The sequence below is a fragment of the Suillus paluster genome, assembly GCF_016628075.1.
Source record: "Suillus paluster strain FC165 chromosome Unknown EDB91scaffold_19, whole genome shotgun sequence".
NCBI classification, from domain to species: Eukaryota; Fungi; Basidiomycota; class Agaricomycetes; order Boletales; family Suillaceae; genus Suillus; species Suillus paluster.
In genome coordinates, this window is record NW_024537579.1 from 482,575 (window position 1) to 502,352 (window position 19,778).

Below are 19,778 nucleotides of genomic sequence, written 5' to 3' on the forward strand. Positions count from 1 at the left end.
TGGCAGCGAGCCTGCTGGGGAAGCTGATCCCTCTGATGATGACGGTCCTCATGATGGCTCTGGCAACTCTGGCAGCGAGCAAGCTGATCCCTCTGACGATGACGGTCTCCGTGGTGACTATAGCAACTCTGGCAGCGAGCCCGCTGACAACTGGGACGCTAATGAACTTGATCCCTATGATGATGACTCTGATGATGACGGCCCCCCCACCAACTCTGGCGCTTCGGATCACGAGAGCCCAAGTCCTTATCTCTCAGAAACTGAAGGGGCCGAAGGGACATATGCACCCTGGGAAACTGAAGAAGCTCAAGCTTTCGAAGATGACGAAGTCTATGGCAGTGACGACGAACACTCAGTGCTTGACGTGAGCTTTCACATTCCATGTGTCTACTTATCACGTAAATTGAGCTTGCTTCATGCAGACCGGATACATTTCTGAGGACCTCCGTACCACTGAAGAGTTGCTGACCTATGAGATCGACGCGGATGACAACACGGAATCTGACGAAGCCATTGCAGCCTATGGTAGTGGCGGCGGAGGCTCCCTCTTTGTGCACCGTCGTGAGGCAAATTCCGAACGAAACAAATATAAGCAGGCCCTTCCCCACACAGAAAAGGTGCGGACCATCTCTGTCATTGTTCTCGCAACTGTGCTGATACTGCCAATGCATAGGTTACTAAACCTCACCCTTCGGCTGATCCTAGGCACAAACCAAAGAATGCAACACCTCCCGGCGCACAACACTATAATAAAGCAATCAAACCCTTGAAGGCATCCGATGCGCAGACACAGCGTACACCTGGTGGGCCTGGCGGAGGCAATCGTGCGCCTGGCGTGAGCAGTCGTGCTCCTGGCGGAAGCAGTCGTGCTCCTGGCGGAGGAGGTCGTGCTCCTGGCGGAAGTAGTCGTGCACCTGGCGGAGGAAGTCGTGCACCTGGCGAGAGCAGTCGTGCTCCTATTGGAGGAAGTCGTGCACCTGGCGGGAGCAGTCGTGCTCCTATTGGAGGAAGTCGTGCACCTGGCGGGAGCAGTCGTGCTCCTATTGGAGGAAGTCGTGCACCTGGCGGGAGCAGCCGTGCTCCTGGTGGAGGAAGTCGTGCACCTGGCGGGAGCAGTCGTACACCTGGTGGAGGAAGTCGTGCACCTGGCGGGAGTAGTCGTGCGCCTGACGGAAGCAGTCGTGCTCCTGGTGGAGGAAGTCGTGCGCCTGGCGGAGGCAGTCGTGTTCCTTGTTTAGGTGGGCCTGGTGAAGTTGGACCTAGTGGAGGTGGGCCTGGTGGAGGCAGTCGTAGGCCTGTGGGGCCTCGTGGGCCTGGCGGAAGCAGTCGTGGGCCTGGAGGTCAACTGGCCGGTCCCCTCATGCTCAACAATATCAATCTGAGCAATGTTCCAACCGCAGTCGGTGTTGTAGGTGGAACCACAGTCCCTGCTGGTGGTACAACGCCAGTTGCTTCGTGGGGTCAAGGAGATGTACATTCAGGAGCCAATGCTTTTACACCAGGAATCATCGTCTCTGCGAGCGAGCCGTCCAGCCTTTTGGATAGTTCTGGTCGAATCTTTGAGCAGGCTCATCCTCAGTACGCGAACTATGTTACCGGTCAATTCATCGGCGTCAAGAGCCAGCCTGAGGGTGCAAGAGGTGACGGGGCCTCGGGAACTGTTGGGGCCTATGCCAGTGGTAGCGGAGGCCCCCTCCCCGTGCATCGCCCTAAGGCAAACTTAAAACAAAATAAACATAAGCAGGCTCTTCCCAACACAGAAAAGGTGTGGACGAACTCTGTCATCATTCTTCTTGCGACTGTGCTGATAATGCCAATGTATAGGTTACCATACCCTTCGACTGATCTTGGGTACAAAGTAAAGGATATAACACTTCTCGACGAACAACGCTATAATGAAGCAATGGAAGCTCTGAAGGCATTCAATACTGCGCAGACACAACGTAAGCCTGAACGAAGCCTCACAACCTGACAAAGCTTCAGAGCCTGATGAAGCCTCAGAAACTGTTGAAGCCTATGGCGGTGACAACAATGACTCTCTCTTTGTGCACCAGTATCAGGCAAATTTAAAACGAAACCTCTACAAGCAGGCTCTTCATGACACAGAAGAGGTGCGGATGATCTGCCATTTTTCTCGCAACTGCGCTGATAACACATACTAGGTTACCGATCTCTACCATTCTACTGTTCTTGGGTACAAACTTAAGGATGCAACACTTCTTGGCGCACAACGCTATAATGAAGCAATTGAGGCGTTGAAGGTATTCGACGCGCAGACACGACGCAAGCTTGCCAAAGCCTCAGAAACTGCTGAAGCTGGAAGTGAAGACTCCCTTTACGTGTACCGCTGCAAGGAAAATTTAAAACGAAACCTCTATACGCAGGCGCTTCACGACGCAGAAAAGGTGTGGACGATCTCCATCATCGTTCTCCCAACTGTGCTGATAATGCTAATGTATAGGTTATCGAACTCTACCCCTCGTCGGCTCTTGGGCCCGAACTAAAGCTTGTAGCGCTTCGTGGCGAACGACGCTATAATGAAGCAATCGAGGCTTTGAAGGCATTTAACGCACAGACGCGACGTAAGCCTGACGAAGCTTTGGACCCTGACGAAGCATTGGAACCTGTCAAAGCCTCGGAACCTGACAAAGTCTCCCTCTTTGTGGACCGCTGTAAGGAAAATTTAAAAAGAAACCTCTATAAACAGGCCCTTCACTATGCAGAAAAGGTGCTTACGATCTCCGTTATTGTTTTCTCAACTGTGCTGATATTACCAATGCATAGATAATCAAACTCAGCCCGTCGTCTGTTCTTGGGCACGAACTGAAGCATGTGGCGCTTCTTGGCATACAATGCTATGATAAAGTAATCGAGGCCTTCGAAGCTGCACTCTTGAAGGTGGACTATGCACTCGACAAACTGACAGGACGTAAGCCCTGAACGACTCACGTGCTCACTGATGATGATTAACACATTCTCCAGGTCAGCAATATGACAGTCCATCTCAGATAGAAGACGCTATTAAACAGGCCATTGATGCCCAACTGGAAAATGCCCCGCTTCGTCTACTCAACACATTCACTGGCCATGTATGTGATCGAGAGGCGCAAATAAATACCTTCATGGAGAGCGCAGAGTACAAGGAGATTAAATCATTATCGATCACGCATGCGCCTCTCCCAATAGAGCCAATCAAAGAAGCGGTTGCGGTGTACTTCAGTTGGGCCATGTTATCGCATAGGTGGGATACCAAGGAGCCCGGGCTGCACGACATTCAGGAGAAGGATGTGTACACGTTGGATCCGGTGGGAACCGTGGTGAAGTTGCAGATGTTCTGCGAAGTTGCTCGTGATGCTGGGCATCGCTGGGCATGGAGCGATACATGCTGCATCGACCAGAAAAACAACGCCGAGCTCTCACGATCGGTTAACTCCATGTTCGTCTGGTATCATAACTCGGCTCTTACGATAGTCTACTTGTCGGACGTCCCACCTTCGTCGAAGTCTGGCGCGCTGGCGAAGAGCGCTTGGAACACGCGAGGATGGACTGTTCAGGAGTTCCTCGCTCCGGGAGTTGTCATCTTTTACCAAGCAGATTGGACTCCGTATCTCGGAGACTGTTCTCCCAACCACAAGAAGTCAGCCACCATCATGCAGGAGTTAGCGAATTCAACAGGCATAGATGCACGATCCCTCCTCACATTCCGTCCGGGCATGACAGATGCGCGAGAGAAACTTCGATGGGTATCGAAGCGTATCACCACATTGGCGGAAGATGTCGCATACTCATTGTTCGGCATCTTCGGGATCCATTTACATATCCTTTATGGCGAGACAAAAGAAAACGCGCTCGGGCGACTCTTACAGGAGGTCATCGCTCGGTCGGGCGATATTACTGCCCTGGATTGGGTCGGGAAACCATCTGGGTTCAATAGCTGTCTCCCAGCCGACATTGCTTTTTACAACGCTGCGCCATCCACGTTACCATCTCTATCTGAGAGTGACATGCAAGCATCAGTCTCCAAGCTGCAAAGTGCTGTGACTGCGAAGTCAGCTTCAGCGCTGTATAACGACCTTGACATTCTCTCTGCTCCTCGTTTCGCACAGAACAGACTGCACCTGCCCTGCATCGCGTTTCGTCTCACAGAAGTCACACGGAGCGCTGACTCAGAGGGCCAGGAGACGAGCTATACTCGGTATAATGTCAAGGCAAAGGGGCTCCGAGACCTGCTAATTACGACGAAAGACAAACTCGTTGAATTTTCGCCTGCGCAGCCTACGCAGCAGAAATTCGTCCTCGTCCGTCCGTGGAATCGTTATGACTTCGGGCTGCCTGACTTTGCGGATGATGCACCTCGGAGCAAGGATGATTCGTCCGAGCGCAGGTATCCTGGAGACATTGAGCCAGTCGATTCTCAATTGCGAGAGTCAAGGTTGATCGTTCGCCTTGGACAGCCTTTTGGCGCGCTTTTGCTAGCGCAGCAGCGTGGTGGGGAATATAAGAGAATCGCTTCAGATCGCAAAATCATGGCGAGGGTCAAGGGCATGACAGGGGACAAGGACATGACTGCTGTTTATTCAAAGATGAAAATCGGGACACTAGAGATATTGTAGTGTATTCGTATTTTGGCAGTGCCTGCATGAACAATTAGTATTACCAACTTAAACCTCTGTACTTTTCGTATCATATGTTGACTCTTTAAGTTGCTGACGCAACGTGTTCTTGATTTGTTCGACCCCACAATCACCATGATAATACTTCACTTTTCCCTGCACGTTGCATACGCTCAACTGTCTTGCAGAACAAGACTGTGTTAGGTGAAAATAATGATCAGCCTGAGTAATTGATATCAATTCGAACGGCACTCACCCTCATATGATATTCTGTCTTCGTCTTGCTTGGGGTTCCATCCCATCTGAGTGCTCAGTAACCCACCACTCGACGGAGTGACAACAATTTTGCGAACGATGCCTTGATATTCAAGACCTCCCTATAGCTTAAGTGATAGGTGTGTACACTCTGAATCTGAGAGCCTGTCGCAAGCCAGGTTGTTCCTCTATACTCTTGGGTGCATGAAAGCAGGGGAATCAAGTACAAAGAGATCGACGATCTCAGATTCCTGACAAGGCGTATCAAAGACCCGACTCACGAATAGTTGATAGGTATCGTATACAGTGAGTGAAACCAACTTGCGGAAGTTGCGCAAAAATCCTTGCTCATCCTCGTGGAGGGGTTTGACCGTGTCGGACTCGGATGGTCAGCTCGTGGGCGGTTTGGCAGAATTTGCGCTTCCAGTTCATGCTGATGATCTCGAATAGAAACCTTCCACTGCGCTCTTTGAGCTGGGTCAACAACTCTGGAGTCAATGATTTGAGAGGCGGAAAAGAGAGAAAAGATGCCATGTCTTTGCTACGATACTACGGGTTGACCTAATGTGCCAGTGCCAGCGCTAGCTCTTATGTGCGGTCTGTCAGCTTGATGACCATTCCGCGGGTATATGCCTAATGAGATGTTAGGGCTCGTTAGGGACCCTGCTATGTCTGGTGAAGCACTTACGGAACAACCTGAAGGGTCATGCTGCGACTGCCCGCATCGAGATCAAAACTTTAAAAGGATGTTCCGACCAAGTTACGGCTTCACCGCTCCCTCGCCGCAAGTGCCCGCGTTAATTCAACTAGGGTTTTGAGCTCCGTCACTAGTGGTAGTAGGACTCTTCTATGCTGCACACCGAGCACTCAAGAGAGATGTGACCAGAGATTGAACGATCGCAGTGTACATAGTGCAGCTGTCACACAATTTATATCTGCGATCGTTTGCGGTGTAAATAATTGAACTGACCTAATATGTTGACAAAATCCATGCTTCTGTGGAAGTGGAAGTATGGAAGGTGGTCCTGCGGTCTACGGTTGTAACAACGCGGTCTGCGGTCAAATTACAACTTGCACGTGACCGCGTATCTGCCTCGTGTTGTTCAAGTCTTCAAAGTTCACAAAGAGTTTTGTGTAACTTTCGTTCATCCCCTCAAGTTCGACACCGTCGCCGCCGACGACGACGACGACGACACCCTTCTCGTCGGCGCTTACCTCCTGTTCTCGGCGTAATAGCTTTTCTCGTCATCGATGGTTCCTTCAACTTCACCACGAACCATATCGCCAACCCATCGCGAGCACCGTGTCTCGCCACCACGAACACCACCAATGACTGCATTTGATGACCCAAAGAACTTGAATCGCCAGTCATCAACTTCCCCGTCTGACGAGTCATCTATTATCGAGCTCTCATTTGATTACGAGCTCGACTCTGCGGGCAACTATGTCCGCATATCCAAAGGTTCATCCAGGTCAACTAATTCGAGCCCGCCGACACCAAATGACCCTCTACTTGACGGCGCTGTTAAGCCCTCTTCGTCCTCACCACCACAGGGCACCTCTATTTCCTATGCGTATGCTAAGCCTCCTTCACCTATACTACTCAATTCTCCAGTACCACCACGACGGAATTCCCTCTCGCGGTCAGAGAGCGCTCATCCGCTGCTTCAAAGCGGGAGCGCTCTTGAGCCACTGCCACTTGCAGCTCAGCACCGAACTCAGTCATTAGCAACAGGTAATCCGGCTCGTTCATTCCAACGGGTCGCGTCTGGACCTGCTGCATTGACGCCTGCTGCCTCTCAATCGGCATTACGGGCACCGATGTCGAGTGGCCTTGGTGGGACCGGTCGAAAAATAGGGCGCCCCCAACGCGTGCCTCGAGACGAGTACCGTGAACAACCTCCACTTACGCTGGATGAACGGGAGGAGCTGCGAGTGCGAGGGGAGTGGGAGATGCGGGTACAGGAGGAAAAGGAAAATCTAATGACTACTTCTGACGCAGACGGTCTGTCGTCAGATGGAGCCGCCACGAAACGAACATCCCCTCGCCTAGCTGCTCGTTCAGCCTCTGTGAGCCAACTAGACGGACGGGCAATTTCTGGCCTACCCACACGCGCATATGCGCCATCAACGGGCGCACGCCAGCCGCTTCAGCCCGGCCGGCAGATCATGCCCGGGCCCAATCGCGCGGGGCGGGTATTGATGGGCGTCAAGTACGGTGTGGGTTCGGGTGGATTCGACAAGATCAACGAGAATGAGGGTAGTGAGAACGAATTTGCTACCGACTATGCAGGCGATGAGACCGATCCCAGTTCGTATCTCTTTGTCTTCCCTAGTCTCACAATCCAACCCATTTATGAAGACGCAGATGAACCACAACCCACGAATGGCATGCTTCGCCATCGCAGTCATGTCACTTCTCTTACACTATCGAGTGGCACACGGCCTCGCCGTTCAGCAAGTCTAAGTGATGCCTCTGGAGGTGTGTTCCCATATTCTATCCAGTTCATCATGGTATTTAACAACTATGCGCAACAGAAGACCGGCTGTCCCCCCGCCTGCTCCCAAGCCAAAACCAACAGCAGTACGCCCCGCGCCCAGGGTCCAGCTTGGGCCTCAACTCAGCACGCGTCAGACGCGTGACGTCCGAGCAAGATGGTGCGTTGACATCCTCATACTTGCCTGCGCCTCTTCATTGACCTTACGATTACAGAATACGCAGCAGAATACGCCCGCCGTGCAGCGGAAGAGGCGCCTGAACCTTTCCCCCAACCCCGCCAGTCGCCCTCCCCAACACATATGTCTCATGCGCACATACGTGCACAGACGCACCATCGGCGCGACTCTGACACTCTCCGCTCCATCGCGCTCAATAACCCTCCCACTGCGTCCTCACCCACAGTAGTCGAACATAATCCAGGCAGACTGTCTCCGTCTGCGCGGAATGTGTCGTCGTCACAGGGACAGGGACAAGCGTATCACCGGCGCAATCCCACAGCACCCGAACCACCAACTACGAGTGGGTCGCTAGCACCACCCCCCGGTCCTGGCAAATCGAAGAACGGGAAGACCTGGGCTGCGGGGGACGAGCCTGCGGATAGTGAACCAGAGGCCAAGACTGCGTCGCGAGTGCGTCAGGCACCCCCTCCACCCTTGCCAGTGCCAGCTCCAGCTCCCGTCCGGAATCACAACATTGTTGTGAACAAGAAAGTGTATGCACGGCTCGATCTGATCGGAAAGGGCGGCTCATCTCGCGTATACCGCGTGATGAACGCGAACAATGAAATCTATGCTATCAAGCGCGTGTCGCTGGATAAGACAGACGCGGAGACTATGAGCGGATACATGAATGAGATCGGGTTGCTCAAGCGGCTCGAGGGGAATAATCGGATCATTCAGCTGTTTGATAGTGAGGTGAAGGCGGGTCCTGGAGGGACAAAAGGGCATTTGATGCTTGTAATGGAATGTGGAGAGGTTGATCTAGCAAAGTTGCTGCAGGAGCAGCAGAAGGAACCGATGAATATGGTTTGGATATCATATTATTGGCAGCAGGTCAGTCAGGACACGGCCACTTTGTTCATCCCTGTTACTAACGTGAGCGACCAGATGCTGCAAGCCGTTCACGTCATCCACGAGGAAAAAATCGTCCATTCCGATTTGAAGCCCGCAAACTTCGTTCTTGTGAGGGGCCAACTGAAGCTTATTGACTTCGGTATTGCAAATGCTATCGCCAACGACACTACTAATATCCAGCGAGATCATCAGGCAAGTTCTCCCTCAGGTACACTTCTTCATTATTGATTGCGTTTTCTGTCTATAGATCGGAACCGTCAACTACATGTCCCCCGAAGCCATCGAACTTCCTGACGGCATGCGGCGGCTCAAAGTCGGTCGAGCCAGTGACGTCTGGTCTCTCGGGTGCATTCTCTACCAGATGGTCTATGGTCACCCGCCGTTCCAGCATCTTTCTGTATATCAGAAGATGAAGGCCATCCCCGACTTAGCGCACATCATCGAGTATCCGGACTACAGCATACCCACCGTCGTGAACAAGGCAGGTGAACGGAAAAAGCTCGAGCATTTGAAACGACCTGTCAGAGCGGACGTTATCAAGGGCATTAAGAGCTGCTTGATGCGGAATTCGAAGGAGCGGGCAACGATTCCTGAGTTGCTTGACCAAGAATGGTTGGCGATGAAAGAACGTGAGGATTGAAGCACTATCTGAAATTTGTGGTGACCTCATTTTCTATAGCTGAGGTCCCGGCAGCGAAGCCCCGGCTGGCGCAAGACGAGACCATCATTAATCCCTACTACATGAAGCAGTTGCTTGAGTATGGCATTAAATTGGGCCAGCAGGCTCAAAATGGCGAGATAGATCAGGAATATCTCGCCAAAGAAGCAGAGGTATGTCTTCATCGATCATGCGTCTAGGATCCAATGTTAATCTTCATACCTCAGCGCCTGGTAGCAGAGCTCAAAGCCCTCGAGTCATGATGTCTCCACTCGACTTTCAATATTTCAACTCATCGGCACACTGTATTCGCCAGCGCAGTCATCTTTCATTGCACACCACCACGTCTTTGTATGCGACTCGAACCAAGCCTTCAACTTGTATGTACGCCTACGCTATGCCTTCCCATGTACTCCTCGTTCTAGACTCCTTCATTCGCCTTTCCCTCCTCGCATTCGCACTTTTAGCATCCTACACGCTCGCTTCGCTATCTTAGCTGTGAACCCGCATATCCTTTTCTCTTTTTCGGTTCTTCATTCTCTATCTCTTACTGCTACTTTCACATCCCCTCCAAAGTTGGAGGGGTTATTAGCCAGGTGACCAGATGGTACGGCTTGTATATATCTCCGCATCACGTTGTAGGAATACAATGCTGTTAAACCGTGGTCACATTGAGGAAGTCAATCAAAACTCAATTGTGAGATATCTAGTAGACAGGAGGTTGCCTTTCTTGAATGACAGTTATCTTATCTTGGAACCTTGACCACCACCGCCCAGCAACAGTTCTCACCATTCCTCCCAACACCAACAGCCTCTGCTATATTTTCGATACTTTGATGGCGCATCTACCGTCTGACGTTTATCTCACAACCAGCTTCATGCACTCGGGAGACGTCAGTCCAACAACTCCGAAGCTCCAGCTCCAGCTCTCTATACCTCACCATGATCCAACATACTATATACCTGACGGAAACACTGTTCTGCTTGTAGAGAACACACTTTTTAGGGTTCGTTGTTGTGTACAGCGAATTGTGCGCCACTGACGCCGATGCCATCACTCTTAGGTCCATAGGTCGACACTGACAAAGGACAAATCCACCTTTGACAGTATGTTCTCCCTGGACTCAGACCTACGCTCAAGCTCCAGCATGCCGAGTGTCACGGCGGGACCCGAAGGTGAAAGCGACGACAACCCGATTAGGCTCCACGGAGACACAGCGCAGGAATTCCGCGCTCTCCTGTGGGCTTTATACGCTTTGTACGTACGTTTGCACGACCTCTTTCCCCAAACGGAGTTGTATTGAGAGTAATTGATACGCAGGCCACATGAGCTCACCCTCGCGCTAACGCCTAAAGCGAATACGTCCCAGTTGTTCAATCTCGCTCGCATCACGCATAAGTATGAATTCCGCTCGATCGAAGGATGGGCCCTTGGGGCTCTTACAACGATATACACGCGTCCATTGCACTCCCCCAGCGTTCAAGTTGAAGACGTCGAAGGGCCCAGCCTTGTGCAACTTACGGAGCTGGCATCTCTTTGTGAGCAACGGGATCTTCTTGACGCTGCCACGCTGCGATGGAAACGGCTCCTCTTATCGGGAAAGGACATTGGACTTGCCATGGGAGTCGCAGAACGACTTAACCTACGCATCCTGCTTGGTTCCGCATATTATGCTATGATGCTCCAAGGCCGGGAAGTCTGGGACAACGATGTGTTACTCACGCGAGCACAGCGCATCCGCCTTCTTTCTGGGCATTACGCTCTTGGCCGGCTATGGGAACGTCTACCAAGCGAACCACCTGTTATCGCGCATAGCCCACGGTGCACCGGGGGCGCGCAAGTACGGTGTAATCAAGCATGGGCTGCACTATGGCGCTCGACATTGGACATGGGCCGTCAGGTCCTGCCATTACAATACGCGGACGTGGTGGGCAAATTGATGCTTGCGGAGAGTGTAACGAAGGCCCTTGTGGAGCGAGAGATACCTACGCAGGGGATGCTAGATGGAATGCCATGGTGCAAAGACAACGTTTTGGCTGCTGTGGCTGGGAAGGTGAAGGAGGTGCAAGAGAGTTTGGCTGATTACTTCACGGATGTCGTATGACTTTGGTTCTGAGTCGGTTTGATACTGTACGGCAGCCTTGACATTTACTATACATTACCATCATTCTGATTGCGATATTGCTTAGCACGATAACGAATAACTCTTCAGTGTTATCGGTAACCCCCTCCGTAACAAAAGTGCGCTGCGCGTGATGCAGAGTCAGTCTTTTGTGCATTTGCCAAGTCAGCAAAGTCCCTTTGCCGACAAGCGTATTTATGATGCAGACTTCCCGTCAAATTGATTAACTTTGGTACATTATAGATTGGAATTAGACGTAAATGAGTGGGATGAGTGGGATGAACACGAACATATAAATATAGAGGTGCACATAGTCATGAAGCCCACCTACGAGAGCGAGTATGTCATACACTCCTTATCACTGTTGCTTTTTTTCCCATTCGTCTCGCAATATGCCCATAGTCAAAGCATCTTCCCACCGATTGTCCATCCAAACTGCCTGTCGCTTCCTGCCCTCCATTACGAACCCACTGATGGAGAACACATCAATCAACCATCATTTGCAGATGCAATCATAAGAGTCAATCAGATGAAACAACACAACTCACAGTTTCTCATAGAGCGCAATTGCTCGTGCATTATGCGCAAAGACTCCCAGGGACATTCTATTCAAACCGAACCACTTGAACGAATGATCGATCATAAATTTTGTCGCCTCGGTCCCATATCCATTGCTCCAAAATTTTGGAAGCAAGCAGATCCCAAGCGTGCCATCGCGATTCTTTGGTTCGAGAATGGTTACTGATCCCTGACCCATGAATTCCCCGGTCTCCTTAAGCACAATTATGGCACCAAAGGTCGCCTGCTCCATCTGAGCTCGGAGTGACTCCTTGAACCTCGGACCAAGAAGAGTGACGTTGGCGTTGGTAACAAGGGGCTGGACGAGTGGATCGTTCCAGAGGCGAAGGAGGTCATCGAGGTCACTCTCGACGTAAGAGCGGAGAATCAGACGTTCAGTGACGAGCATGTGAAAGCAAGAGATGGTGAACTGGGGGGGACGTGCTATCTTCAAGTATCGTTTAAAAAATCAGTGAATATCTATGTAAGTGAGGAGGTGTGTCTGCGTACCTTTGCTGCCAGTGTGGCAGGCCGTAGGGACTGACAGTCACGTTTACAGCATTGCTGCATAGTATCAGTGCGTGTCACGCCCTGATCGGTGATCGTGGGATGGTAGTTCATGACGGCGACTCAAATGGTTGACGGAAGGCTGGTATCAGAATCTTGCAGGGGTGAGATTCAGGGCCTATCAGATATACCGCATACATACATATATACCACAGAAGAGATGCGCCCATACACCGACGGATTCCGTCCATGTCAAAGTGCTATTCTGAGGTTTATTCAGTGGCGCGTTAACAACTGCCGATTTTCCGATTGCGGTGAAGAGCCCCTATTGGATTCCAAGAGAAAGAAATCCTGTAATAAGTCGACGTTGTACCATGTGAGAAAGCTTCGCCTACCAGGCTACCTCGTTCTGTGCTCTGCTGGCATTGCATTGGATAGTACCAACCCAGCGCATAGTCCCCGTTCTGGACGATTCGAATCGACCGCATGGACAAGACCCGCCACATAAACGTGTCAAACTCACCAAGCTATCAGGGTCATAAGGCAGAGCAGGAGGTCCTCACGCCTGAGCTTCTTGCCAATTGATGAAGCACATTAGTACTTGAAGGTTAAATGAGGTGGGTTTCGGAATAAACCATCCACTCACCGGCTTGAGCTGCCAATCGCACAACTGTCGACACCATCCACCACGGCGCTAGCTGGCATTCCTTCGATCTCGTCATACCCAAATGCTTGAGACTAATCTATATGGTGGTCCTCTGAGCACAAAAAGAAACAACTTTTTGCCTGCATAGTCATTGAGGTTGGGGTTGGGACGTTCACTTGAGTGTTGAGAGTTTGACATAAGTAATCGGCACGAGATGTTTGGTGGCTGCAGAGGCCCACAGGTAGCAACAATGCTTCAAAACACACATTTTTTACTGTGATGCATGGTAAAGAATGCGTACTAACATGATTGCGGGTACATACAATTTTGAACGCTCTTGCAGAGACTTGCATTCGCAATAAGTGCACTAAGGCACGTGACATGTGCGTTACGTCGTTTAACGCGTCCGACATACTGACTGGGGCTATGTATAACACGTGGTTACACTTCTCTGTCTGCGACCACTTCTTTCAGGTATGAATCGACGACATGGAATGGAGAGCAAGCTCGGGGTCGGTGGCGGCACAGTTAGCATAGAGGCTCAGAACAAGTATGGACATCATCATGAAAACGTTTGCATCTGATAAACCGCTGACCAACTGCGACCGATGCAGTCTCGATAGAGCCGAAGATTTATGCCGCAGAAAGAAGCCACGGAAAGCTTTGCCTTTCCTTCTAAAGGCTATGGAGGATGGGAACAACTTGGATGCTTTCATCCAGGCTGCTTACCTTTTTCCTCTGCCGGAAGCGCTGAAGGCACTGGAGAATGCTGAGGCCAAGGGTGAGTCTGCTCGTGGAATCGTTGGCTTTGGAGACCATCCATTGTTCTGGGACAGGCAAAGAAGGCTTGAAACAGCTTTTGGGCGCAACCTGTTTCGATGATGGCAGCAAGGAAGTTGGAAAGTTCCATAGCATCCTTGAAACGCGCCCGTACATGCGCGTCCTACAGGCTCAAGTCCGACTTTATTTTGAAGCCGGCCAGTTTGGTAAATCTTCGTATGTGTTCCCTCGCCTTATGCGCTCTTCGCCAAGTTCTGATGTCTCGTTGATTTATGAAGTGACACTATGATTGAGATGCTGCGTCTGTGCCCGGGAGATAACACGTCACAACGAACGTGGCTCGGATCTATGCTCCTATGTGCAGGTCGAACATCTGATGCCTTGTCGTTCGTAAAACAGTGGCTTGCCCATAATCGGCGACAGACACCTCCACGAGGTGGAACCGTATTTCAAACTCCTTCCTCGGATTGCCTGACATCCGAGCACGAGCAAGCACTGCTGAAACGCGCCGATGGATCGATGCTGCACACAGCAGCTTTGGCCTGCTTTAGATTGTGGGGTGATTGCCCTGTTGCTCGACAGTACCTTCGAATAGCTGCTCGTGCCAACCCCATTATCCTGACCAAAATTCTGGCAAAAATAGAAAAGCCTCGTATGGCCCTAGCAATATATCTCATTCCGAATTCTCACTAGTTATTCGCAGGCAGCCTGAATCACAACCCTCGTGGATTCAATAGTCCCGAGGAGGCTCAGGATTATCTTTGGCTGACCCAGAACCTGTGGATGGACCCGGTGGTATGGGAGTGGGCAAATAATAACATGGACGCCAAGAAAGAACTTCTGAGGAGTTGTTCAAATGTTAACTGCAATGCTGTCGAACAGAATGTTACGCAGTTCAAGCGATGTGCGGCATGCAAAGAAGTAAGCGCGCCAATAAGAGCCCGTGACTCGCTACTGACAAGCAGTATAGGTGGTTTACTGTACCCAGGAATGCCAGAAGAGCCACTGGAAAGCTCATAAACCAAGTGAGTTGTAGTTTGATATGGTGTCTTGCGCGACTTAACTGCTGTGATCGCAGCATGCAAGCAGCAAAAACAACTGAAAGATATGGTTCGTGCTTACCAAAAAGGCAAGCCGATACCAGATGGCGCGCATATGGCCTCCGCGGATTTTGCTAATGGCATGTCCTTCATTAACTGGGCCTAGCCATAGCCATCGGAGGGTCTCATTACATTCCAGTTTTTATGTTACCGACCATATTGTACATTAAAATTCATAACGGGTTATCGCACAAGATGCTCAGGTACTCACAGACAGTCGCCCGAAATCACAATGAACGTAAGAGTATGGGACGACGTCATCATGCACCAACCACGCACGCAACTCGACCCAGTTCAGCTGAAGACGGGACATCGGACCGTGCTGCATCGGTGTCATGCCTTTCTGCCGAGGACTGAGGAGAAGGTTCGACTTGAGACGCCAGTTTTTCCAAGGCCTTAACAACGAATTTGACGTGGGCTCTGTATATCATTGTTGCAGACAATGAATCCCTATACAATTCCGGTTACTTCCACTTGAATTCTGCCAGGTGAGCGTATGTGACTTTACCTGATTATGCCATCTCTGTCGATGACAAAAGTTGTTCTCGCATCGGTAAATCCGAGAAAGCTCTTGCCGACTTGGAAAGCCCCGTAGGCGACGTGCTTCTCGTCGCTCAAGACAGGATACTGTGCACGCAATAAGTTCAGTTATTCCGTGACGTTCCAATATCTCAGGCAGGGCAACTCACTGTGAGGTTATGACTTTCAACAAATTGCTTCTGCTTTGGCACAGAATCGGGGCTTATCCCGATGACCTGGACGTTAGTCCGCTTGAAGATCTCTTTCTCTGCATATTCACGCTCAATACACAACTATGCCCTAAAGAAGGTGAGAATACATACCAACCAATGCATCGCGGAATTGGCAAGCCTCCTGGGTGCAGGCAAGCGACCCTGTGCAAGAACACGAATACTTCGGACCGCCGGGACCGATGTACGCGAATAGACGAGCGCTTACCTGACTCGGGGTAGAAGAATAATGCAATAGGCTTGTTCACTCGCCGCCCCTGTTCTTCAGGGGGAAACTTGAACATTTGTCCGTTCGCATCGGGGACAGAAAACTCTGGCGCTGGCTTATTGATAAGAGGATGAAGTGTCATAATAATTAATCAAAATGAGCACAAGGACGATTGACGAGGACTCAGTGGAGCTCCGAGGTGACGGTGCGAGTTTCGTAGTGACAAATTTAGGCAGCCCCTGAAGACCTATCCCACGCAACCCCATATCTCGAGCCAAGGTCGACATGTACAGGAAATCTACATACTGTTCTCTAATCTGTGATAGAGTTTCCGGAAATTATCTACAGGAAACATATTTGCGTGGGTGCCTTGATGGGCTGAAAGCAGAAGGATAATAACTAAGGAAGCCAAGCCGATACTGTGAGACCAGACACATCTCGATGAGCTTTTGTTTTGCAAACTTCAGACCATCGCCGTGACAGGTAGCATCAATATCTCATGTGCATTGAGTCTAATGACAGTGGGGGACTAACGGTGAGCTATCAGGAAAATATTTAAGATATCAGCAGGCGCATGAAGTGACCGACGGACTGAAAATAAGTCAGGGTGAGGCCCATCACCTAGCATCAATCGAGCATGCTGCCTGTGTTAGCATCCGATTGTTCGCGCAGATAAGCAATCGCAGTCTAAGTGGTTGTCAGGGTTGGATTCGAGAGCCTAAAATGTAGTTGTTTTGACCACACCAATTCCATCCTCTTAAAGTTCGTTATCGAAAGTACTTACTTGTTTCGGCTTGCACACGAAAGCGCCTGAGAATGAGATCGAGAGCATATCAGATAATAGCCGAGGAATAAAGCCAAAACTGTAGGAGGGGACAAATCCGTGTCAATGGCTTTGGGTATGCACGCATGAGAGACCGAAGTAACGTTCTCACAACGCTGATAATCGCATTCACGCAAATGACAGGAGAGGACACAACATCTAGACAAAACGATAAACCAATGCCGAGGAAACCATGAACTACCTTGTGGATACATAGATAACAGTTGGGAGTATCGTTGTGAAGGAGCGCCGACGGCCACAAATCGGTAGGATGAACCAGGACATTGGGTTTACGAAGCAACTGCGACGAAGTCGCCATGCTAATCAAACACAAAAATATGATAGCACCTCGATAGCATCGACATAGCATACGAATTAAATTGCATGTATTTATTCTCATGGCTTGGGACCCATGGACTCTGAAGACATGGATCAGAAGTTTATTTGCATTCAGACCTGGACAAAGATGAAGCGTACCTGCATTCAGCTCGGCAAATCGCTGCCCCACGCGCTCAGAGTGCTTCAAAAATTTGTCTGCGCAATTCAGAACACATTGCTCCTGCTCCAAGATTAAATTTGAACTGTGTGAAGATAGGTATGAAGGTATTACTTCTTTCGAAGACAATGCTTTGCTCGTGAAGTCATTACAGCATGAGCTAAAGCATCTTTCCACGAGGCCTGAGTATAGACGTAGGAAGTCTTGCATCTGACAGGTAAGATGACATTCAGACTCTGGTGTTAAAGCGCACATGAGGTGACCAATACCTGTTTTTTTTCAATAATTTTTGTCATGTGTGCCTGTTCAGCAGAGTTGAGCTGTGAGAAATCCATGACTGGAGACAGCGGCGAGGTAAATGACAGAAGAACGTTGGAGTCGTCTGTGTAAATGGTTGGTTGGTTGAACGAAAGTACGAAGTAACTCTAAAAGAGAAATCGACGGACAGTCCCCGTGACACGTGCACCGGTGTGAACTCGGTAATTTACTTTTTTTGATTTCAGCTTGCAGATTTGCAGAGATCACGATGACTCGACCAAGATCTCTTCAGCAGACTCCCATTCGCCCACCAAAGAGTTTCTCTCATCCTGCCCCTTCAAGCCTATCGTGATTCTCACAAGATAGCCTGACAAGTGATATTGATTCCGCTCATCGCCTTCATCCAAAAACCTATATAGTCTCATGTCAGAAAGTAAGTACTGCAGTCTCGGAGAATTGTATCATCTTCAACAGATACCAATTCACCTTATTTTCAAGTGGATCTCTCGATGGCTCTCTCTTTCAAAGATGCCCTTCAACGGCTTGAGAACGGTCGTGTCAGAGCGACACGTCCGTTGATTCCACCTCAGATCCTGCAGGAAGATCTTCCTTTGTATGGACTTTTACTTTTTCATGATATGTTCTAACGCACATGCAGGACCTTTCTTGCTGCGAACACCGTCCTTGAGGGACGTCGGGCAACCGAAAATATACTTAGGGGTGATGATGACCGGCTCATGGTAGTGGTTGGGTATGAAATATCCATGCGCAATTGAATATTGACTGACACATCGACATTAGTCCCTGCTCTGTACATGACGTCAATGCTGCCATCGAGTACGCCAAGCTGCTCAAATCCTACGCAGACGTGGCTAAAGATGACTTGCACATCGTCATGCGTGTGTATTTTGAGAAACCGCGGACGACTCTTGGATGGAAAGGTTTGATTAACGATCCGTACGTCTCATTTCAATTATTTAGAACCAATGAGATGCTAATAATAAGCAAATAGCGATATGAATTCTAGTTTCCAAATTAACAAGGGCTTGCGCATCGCGCGCACCCTCCTTTTGGATATCGCTAAACTTGGTCTTCCCTCCGGCTGCGAGTTCCTTGATACAATATCGCCCCAGTACACCGCCGATCTAGTCTCCTGGGGAGCTATTGGCGCCCGCACGACGGAATCTCAAGTGCACCGAGAGCTGACCTCTGCACTGTCAATGCCTACTGGATTCAAGAATTCAACTGACGGATCGGTCGGCATTGCGATTGATGCATGTCGTGCCGCTCGAAGTGGCCATGTCTTCCTCAGTGTGGGCAAAGAAGGCCTTAGCAGTATCATTGAAACCGAGGTAAGCCACTCGACCTTTAACGGCTCCGCAGCGAGTAACTTTTGGTAGGGCAACCCAGATACCCATGTAATCTTGCGGGGTGGCTCTAAAGGCCCGAATTACGCTGCGGAATACGTCCGTGACTGTGGCGCAAAGCTTACCAAAGCTGGTCTTCCTTGCAAAATCATGGTAAGTTTACGATGTTATACCCACGACCTCACTATCGCTGATATGGTTCAAAATCAGGTCGACTGCAGTCACGGAAACAGCCAAAAACAACATCGTAAGCAGATCGAAGTTGTAGAAGACATCGTGAGCATTCCCCGACTTTTTTGATATTGATATTTACTGTTTACTCAGGCGCAACAACTGGAGAGTGAAGACACCTCGGCGTCTCTCATGGGTGTCATGCTCGAGTCTAATCTCGTTGAGGGACGGCAAGATATATTGTCGGGCGGTCCTACTGCCCTCAAGTATGGCCAGTCGGTCACCGATGCTTGCATATCCTGGGACATGACCATCCCTGCCCTTGAGCGTTTGCGTGAAGCTGTCCGTGGTCGCCGAGAGTTAGTTTCTCGAAAAGCCAAAGGCTTGGATCTTCCAGCCAACGGCCTGAAGGAACTGAAGCTCAACGGTGCGAACGGTGTCAATGGCGTCGACGGCCACTAATGTAGTGTGGGTTGTGTACTGTGTACCAAATTGTTCATTATCGCATGTCACATTGTGTACTATTTTTATTATCAATTGCATAGATATACAGTCAACTACTTTTTTGTTCGGTCTTTCAGCAGTGTATTCTTTATCAGATCTTGAGGTCATGTTTGCGACTCACAAGCATAGTCACTGAATATCGCATGATATCTTTAGCCAATCTGTCACGCCTTCATGAGCTTCATCGTGAATGAATAATTTCAGAAATCGGTGGAGATCATAGAGGATCCGAAGTTGTAGGTTGGAGCTCTTAGGTCACGGCGTGCAGCAGCCAGCTGTCCGCCGACCTTACGTGGCGAAGCGTACATGTCATAATTAATTTCGGGAACCATTCCAATGAACCAAATATCAGTGATTACCACAGCAAACAACTTTTGAACTTAATACTA

General features: G+C 50.0%; 8 protein-coding genes across 8 annotated transcripts; 5 read left to right on the plus strand and 3 right to left on the minus strand.

Moving 5' to 3' along the window:
- Nucleotides 1-2,815: 2,815 nt before the first annotated feature.
- EDB91DRAFT_240595 (heterokaryon incompatibility protein-domain-containing protein) lies at nt 2,816-4,637 on the plus strand. The gene is made up of 2 exons (XM_041326571.1): nt 2,816-2,929; nt 2,983-4,637. Exon 2 carries the CDS (start codon nt 3,123-3,125, stop codon nt 4,611-4,613), a length of 1,491 nt encoding a protein of 496 aa, XP_041178389.1. The 5' UTR covers nt 2,816-2,929; nt 2,983-3,122; the 3' UTR covers nt 4,614-4,637.
- A 3,498-nt stretch (nt 4,638-8,135) lies between these two features.
- On the plus strand, nt 8,136-9,362 carry EDB91DRAFT_1236799 (kinase-like domain-containing protein; the record flags this gene model as incomplete). Its single annotated transcript, XM_041321505.1, has 5 exons — nt 8,136-8,420; nt 8,475-8,633; nt 8,689-9,070; nt 9,136-9,272; nt 9,327-9,362. The coding sequence occupies 5 exons, from the start codon at nt 8,136-8,138 to the stop codon at nt 9,360-9,362; spliced, it is 999 nt and encodes a 332-aa protein (XP_041178390.1).
- Nucleotides 9,363-9,935: 573 nt separating this feature from the next.
- EDB91DRAFT_1236800 (uncharacterized protein) lies at nt 9,936-11,204 on the plus strand (the record flags this gene model as incomplete). The annotated part of the gene is made up of 3 exons (XM_041321506.1): nt 9,936-10,106; nt 10,164-10,357; nt 10,421-11,204. 3 exons carry the CDS (start codon nt 9,936-9,938, stop codon nt 11,202-11,204), a joined length of 1,149 nt encoding a protein of 382 aa, XP_041178391.1.
- A 136-nt stretch (nt 11,205-11,340) lies between these two features.
- EDB91DRAFT_240649 (acyl-CoA N-acyltransferase) lies at nt 11,341-12,771 on the minus strand. The gene is made up of 6 exons (XM_041326572.1): nt 12,683-12,771; nt 12,490-12,612; nt 12,291-12,442; nt 11,771-12,228; nt 11,554-11,692; nt 11,341-11,449 (listed from the first exon to the last, which is right to left on the minus strand). The coding sequence occupies exons 3-5, from the start codon at nt 12,399-12,401 to the stop codon at nt 11,581-11,583; spliced, it is 681 nt and encodes a 226-aa protein (XP_041178392.1). The 5' UTR covers nt 12,402-12,442; nt 12,490-12,612; nt 12,683-12,771; the 3' UTR covers nt 11,341-11,449; nt 11,554-11,580.
- A 561-nt stretch (nt 12,772-13,332) lies between these two features.
- Nucleotides 13,333-15,080, plus strand: EDB91DRAFT_240724 (uncharacterized protein). Its single transcript, XM_041326573.1, has 7 exons — nt 13,333-13,483; nt 13,548-13,714; nt 13,770-13,929; nt 13,992-14,365; nt 14,417-14,634; nt 14,684-14,738; nt 14,792-15,080. Exons 1-7 carry the CDS (start codon nt 13,410-13,412, stop codon nt 14,917-14,919), a joined length of 1,176 nt encoding a protein of 391 aa, XP_041178393.1. The 5' UTR covers nt 13,333-13,409; the 3' UTR covers nt 14,920-15,080.
- EDB91DRAFT_1051462 (thioredoxin-like protein) lies at nt 15,074-15,912 on the minus strand (the record flags this gene model as incomplete). Its single annotated transcript, XM_041313607.1, has 5 exons — nt 15,074-15,263; nt 15,322-15,440; nt 15,503-15,600; nt 15,656-15,706; nt 15,771-15,912. 5 exons carry the CDS (start codon nt 15,910-15,912, stop codon nt 15,074-15,076), a joined length of 600 nt encoding a protein of 199 aa, XP_041178394.1.
- A 755-nt stretch (nt 15,913-16,667) lies between these two features.
- On the minus strand, nt 16,668-17,502 carry EDB91DRAFT_1126796 (Tim10/DDP family zinc finger protein). The gene is made up of 4 exons (XM_041318452.1): nt 17,359-17,502; nt 17,204-17,299; nt 17,071-17,152; nt 16,668-17,012 (listed from the first exon to the last, which is right to left on the minus strand). The coding sequence occupies exons 1-4, from the start codon at nt 17,422-17,424 to the stop codon at nt 16,990-16,992; spliced, it is 267 nt and encodes an 88-aa protein (XP_041178395.1). The 5' UTR covers nt 17,425-17,502; the 3' UTR covers nt 16,668-16,989.
- Nucleotides 17,503-17,597: 95 nt separating this feature from the next.
- Nucleotides 17,598-19,550, plus strand: EDB91DRAFT_240795 (uncharacterized protein). The gene is made up of 8 exons (XM_041326574.1): nt 17,598-17,780; nt 17,846-17,960; nt 18,006-18,098; nt 18,149-18,304; nt 18,360-18,699; nt 18,748-18,867; nt 18,925-18,990; nt 19,039-19,550. The coding sequence occupies exons 1-8, from the start codon at nt 17,771-17,773 to the stop codon at nt 19,345-19,347; spliced, it is 1,209 nt and encodes a 402-aa protein (XP_041178396.1). The 5' UTR covers nt 17,598-17,770; the 3' UTR covers nt 19,348-19,550.
- Nucleotides 19,551-19,778: the final 228 nt, after the last annotated feature.

Coding starts and splice junctions, on each gene's coding strand:
- EDB91DRAFT_240724 (XM_041326573.1), top strand. CDS start 13,410: ATGAATCGACGACATGGAATGGAGAGCAAGCTCGGGGTCGGTGGCGGC. Junction 13,715..13,769: donor GGAGAATGCTGAGGCCAAGG/GTGAGTCTGCTC, acceptor GTTCTGGGACAG/GCAAAGAAGGCTTGAAACAG. Junction 13,930..13,991: donor GGCCAGTTTGGTAAATCTTC/GTATGTGTTCCC, acceptor TGATTTATGAAG/TGACACTATGATTGAGATGC.
- EDB91DRAFT_240795 (XM_041326574.1), top strand. Junction 18,305..18,359: donor AAAGGTTTGATTAACGATCC/GTACGTCTCATT, acceptor ATAAGCAAATAG/CGATATGAATTCTAGTTTCC. Junction 18,991..19,038: donor TCGAAGTTGTAGAAGACATC/GTGAGCATTCCC, acceptor CTGTTTACTCAG/GCGCAACAACTGGAGAGTGA.
- EDB91DRAFT_240649 (XM_041326572.1), bottom strand. CDS start 12,401: ATGAACTACCATCCCACGATCACCGATCAGGGCGTGACACGCACTGAT. Junction 12,229..12,290: donor CTGCCACACTGGCAGCAAAG/GTACGCAGACAC, acceptor CGATACTTGAAG/ATAGCACGTCCCCCCCAGTT. Junction 11,693..11,770: donor ATTGCGCTCTATGAGAAACT/GTGAGTTGTGTT, acceptor GTTCTCCATCAG/TGGGTTCGTAATGGAGGGCA.
- EDB91DRAFT_240595 (XM_041326571.1), top strand. CDS start 3,123: ATGGAGAGCGCAGAGTACAAGGAGATTAAATCATTATCGATCACGCAT.
- EDB91DRAFT_1126796 (XM_041318452.1), bottom strand. CDS start 17,424: ATGGATTTCTCACAGCTCAACTCTGCTGAACAGGCACACATGACAAAA. Junction 17,153..17,203: donor AAGCATTGTCTTCGAAAGAA/GTAATACCTTCA, acceptor ATCTTGGAGCAG/GAGCAATGTGTTCTGAATTG. Junction 17,013..17,070: donor ATTTGCCGAGCTGAATGCAG/GTACGCTTCATC, acceptor CCATGTCTTCAG/AGTCCATGGGTCCCAAGCCA.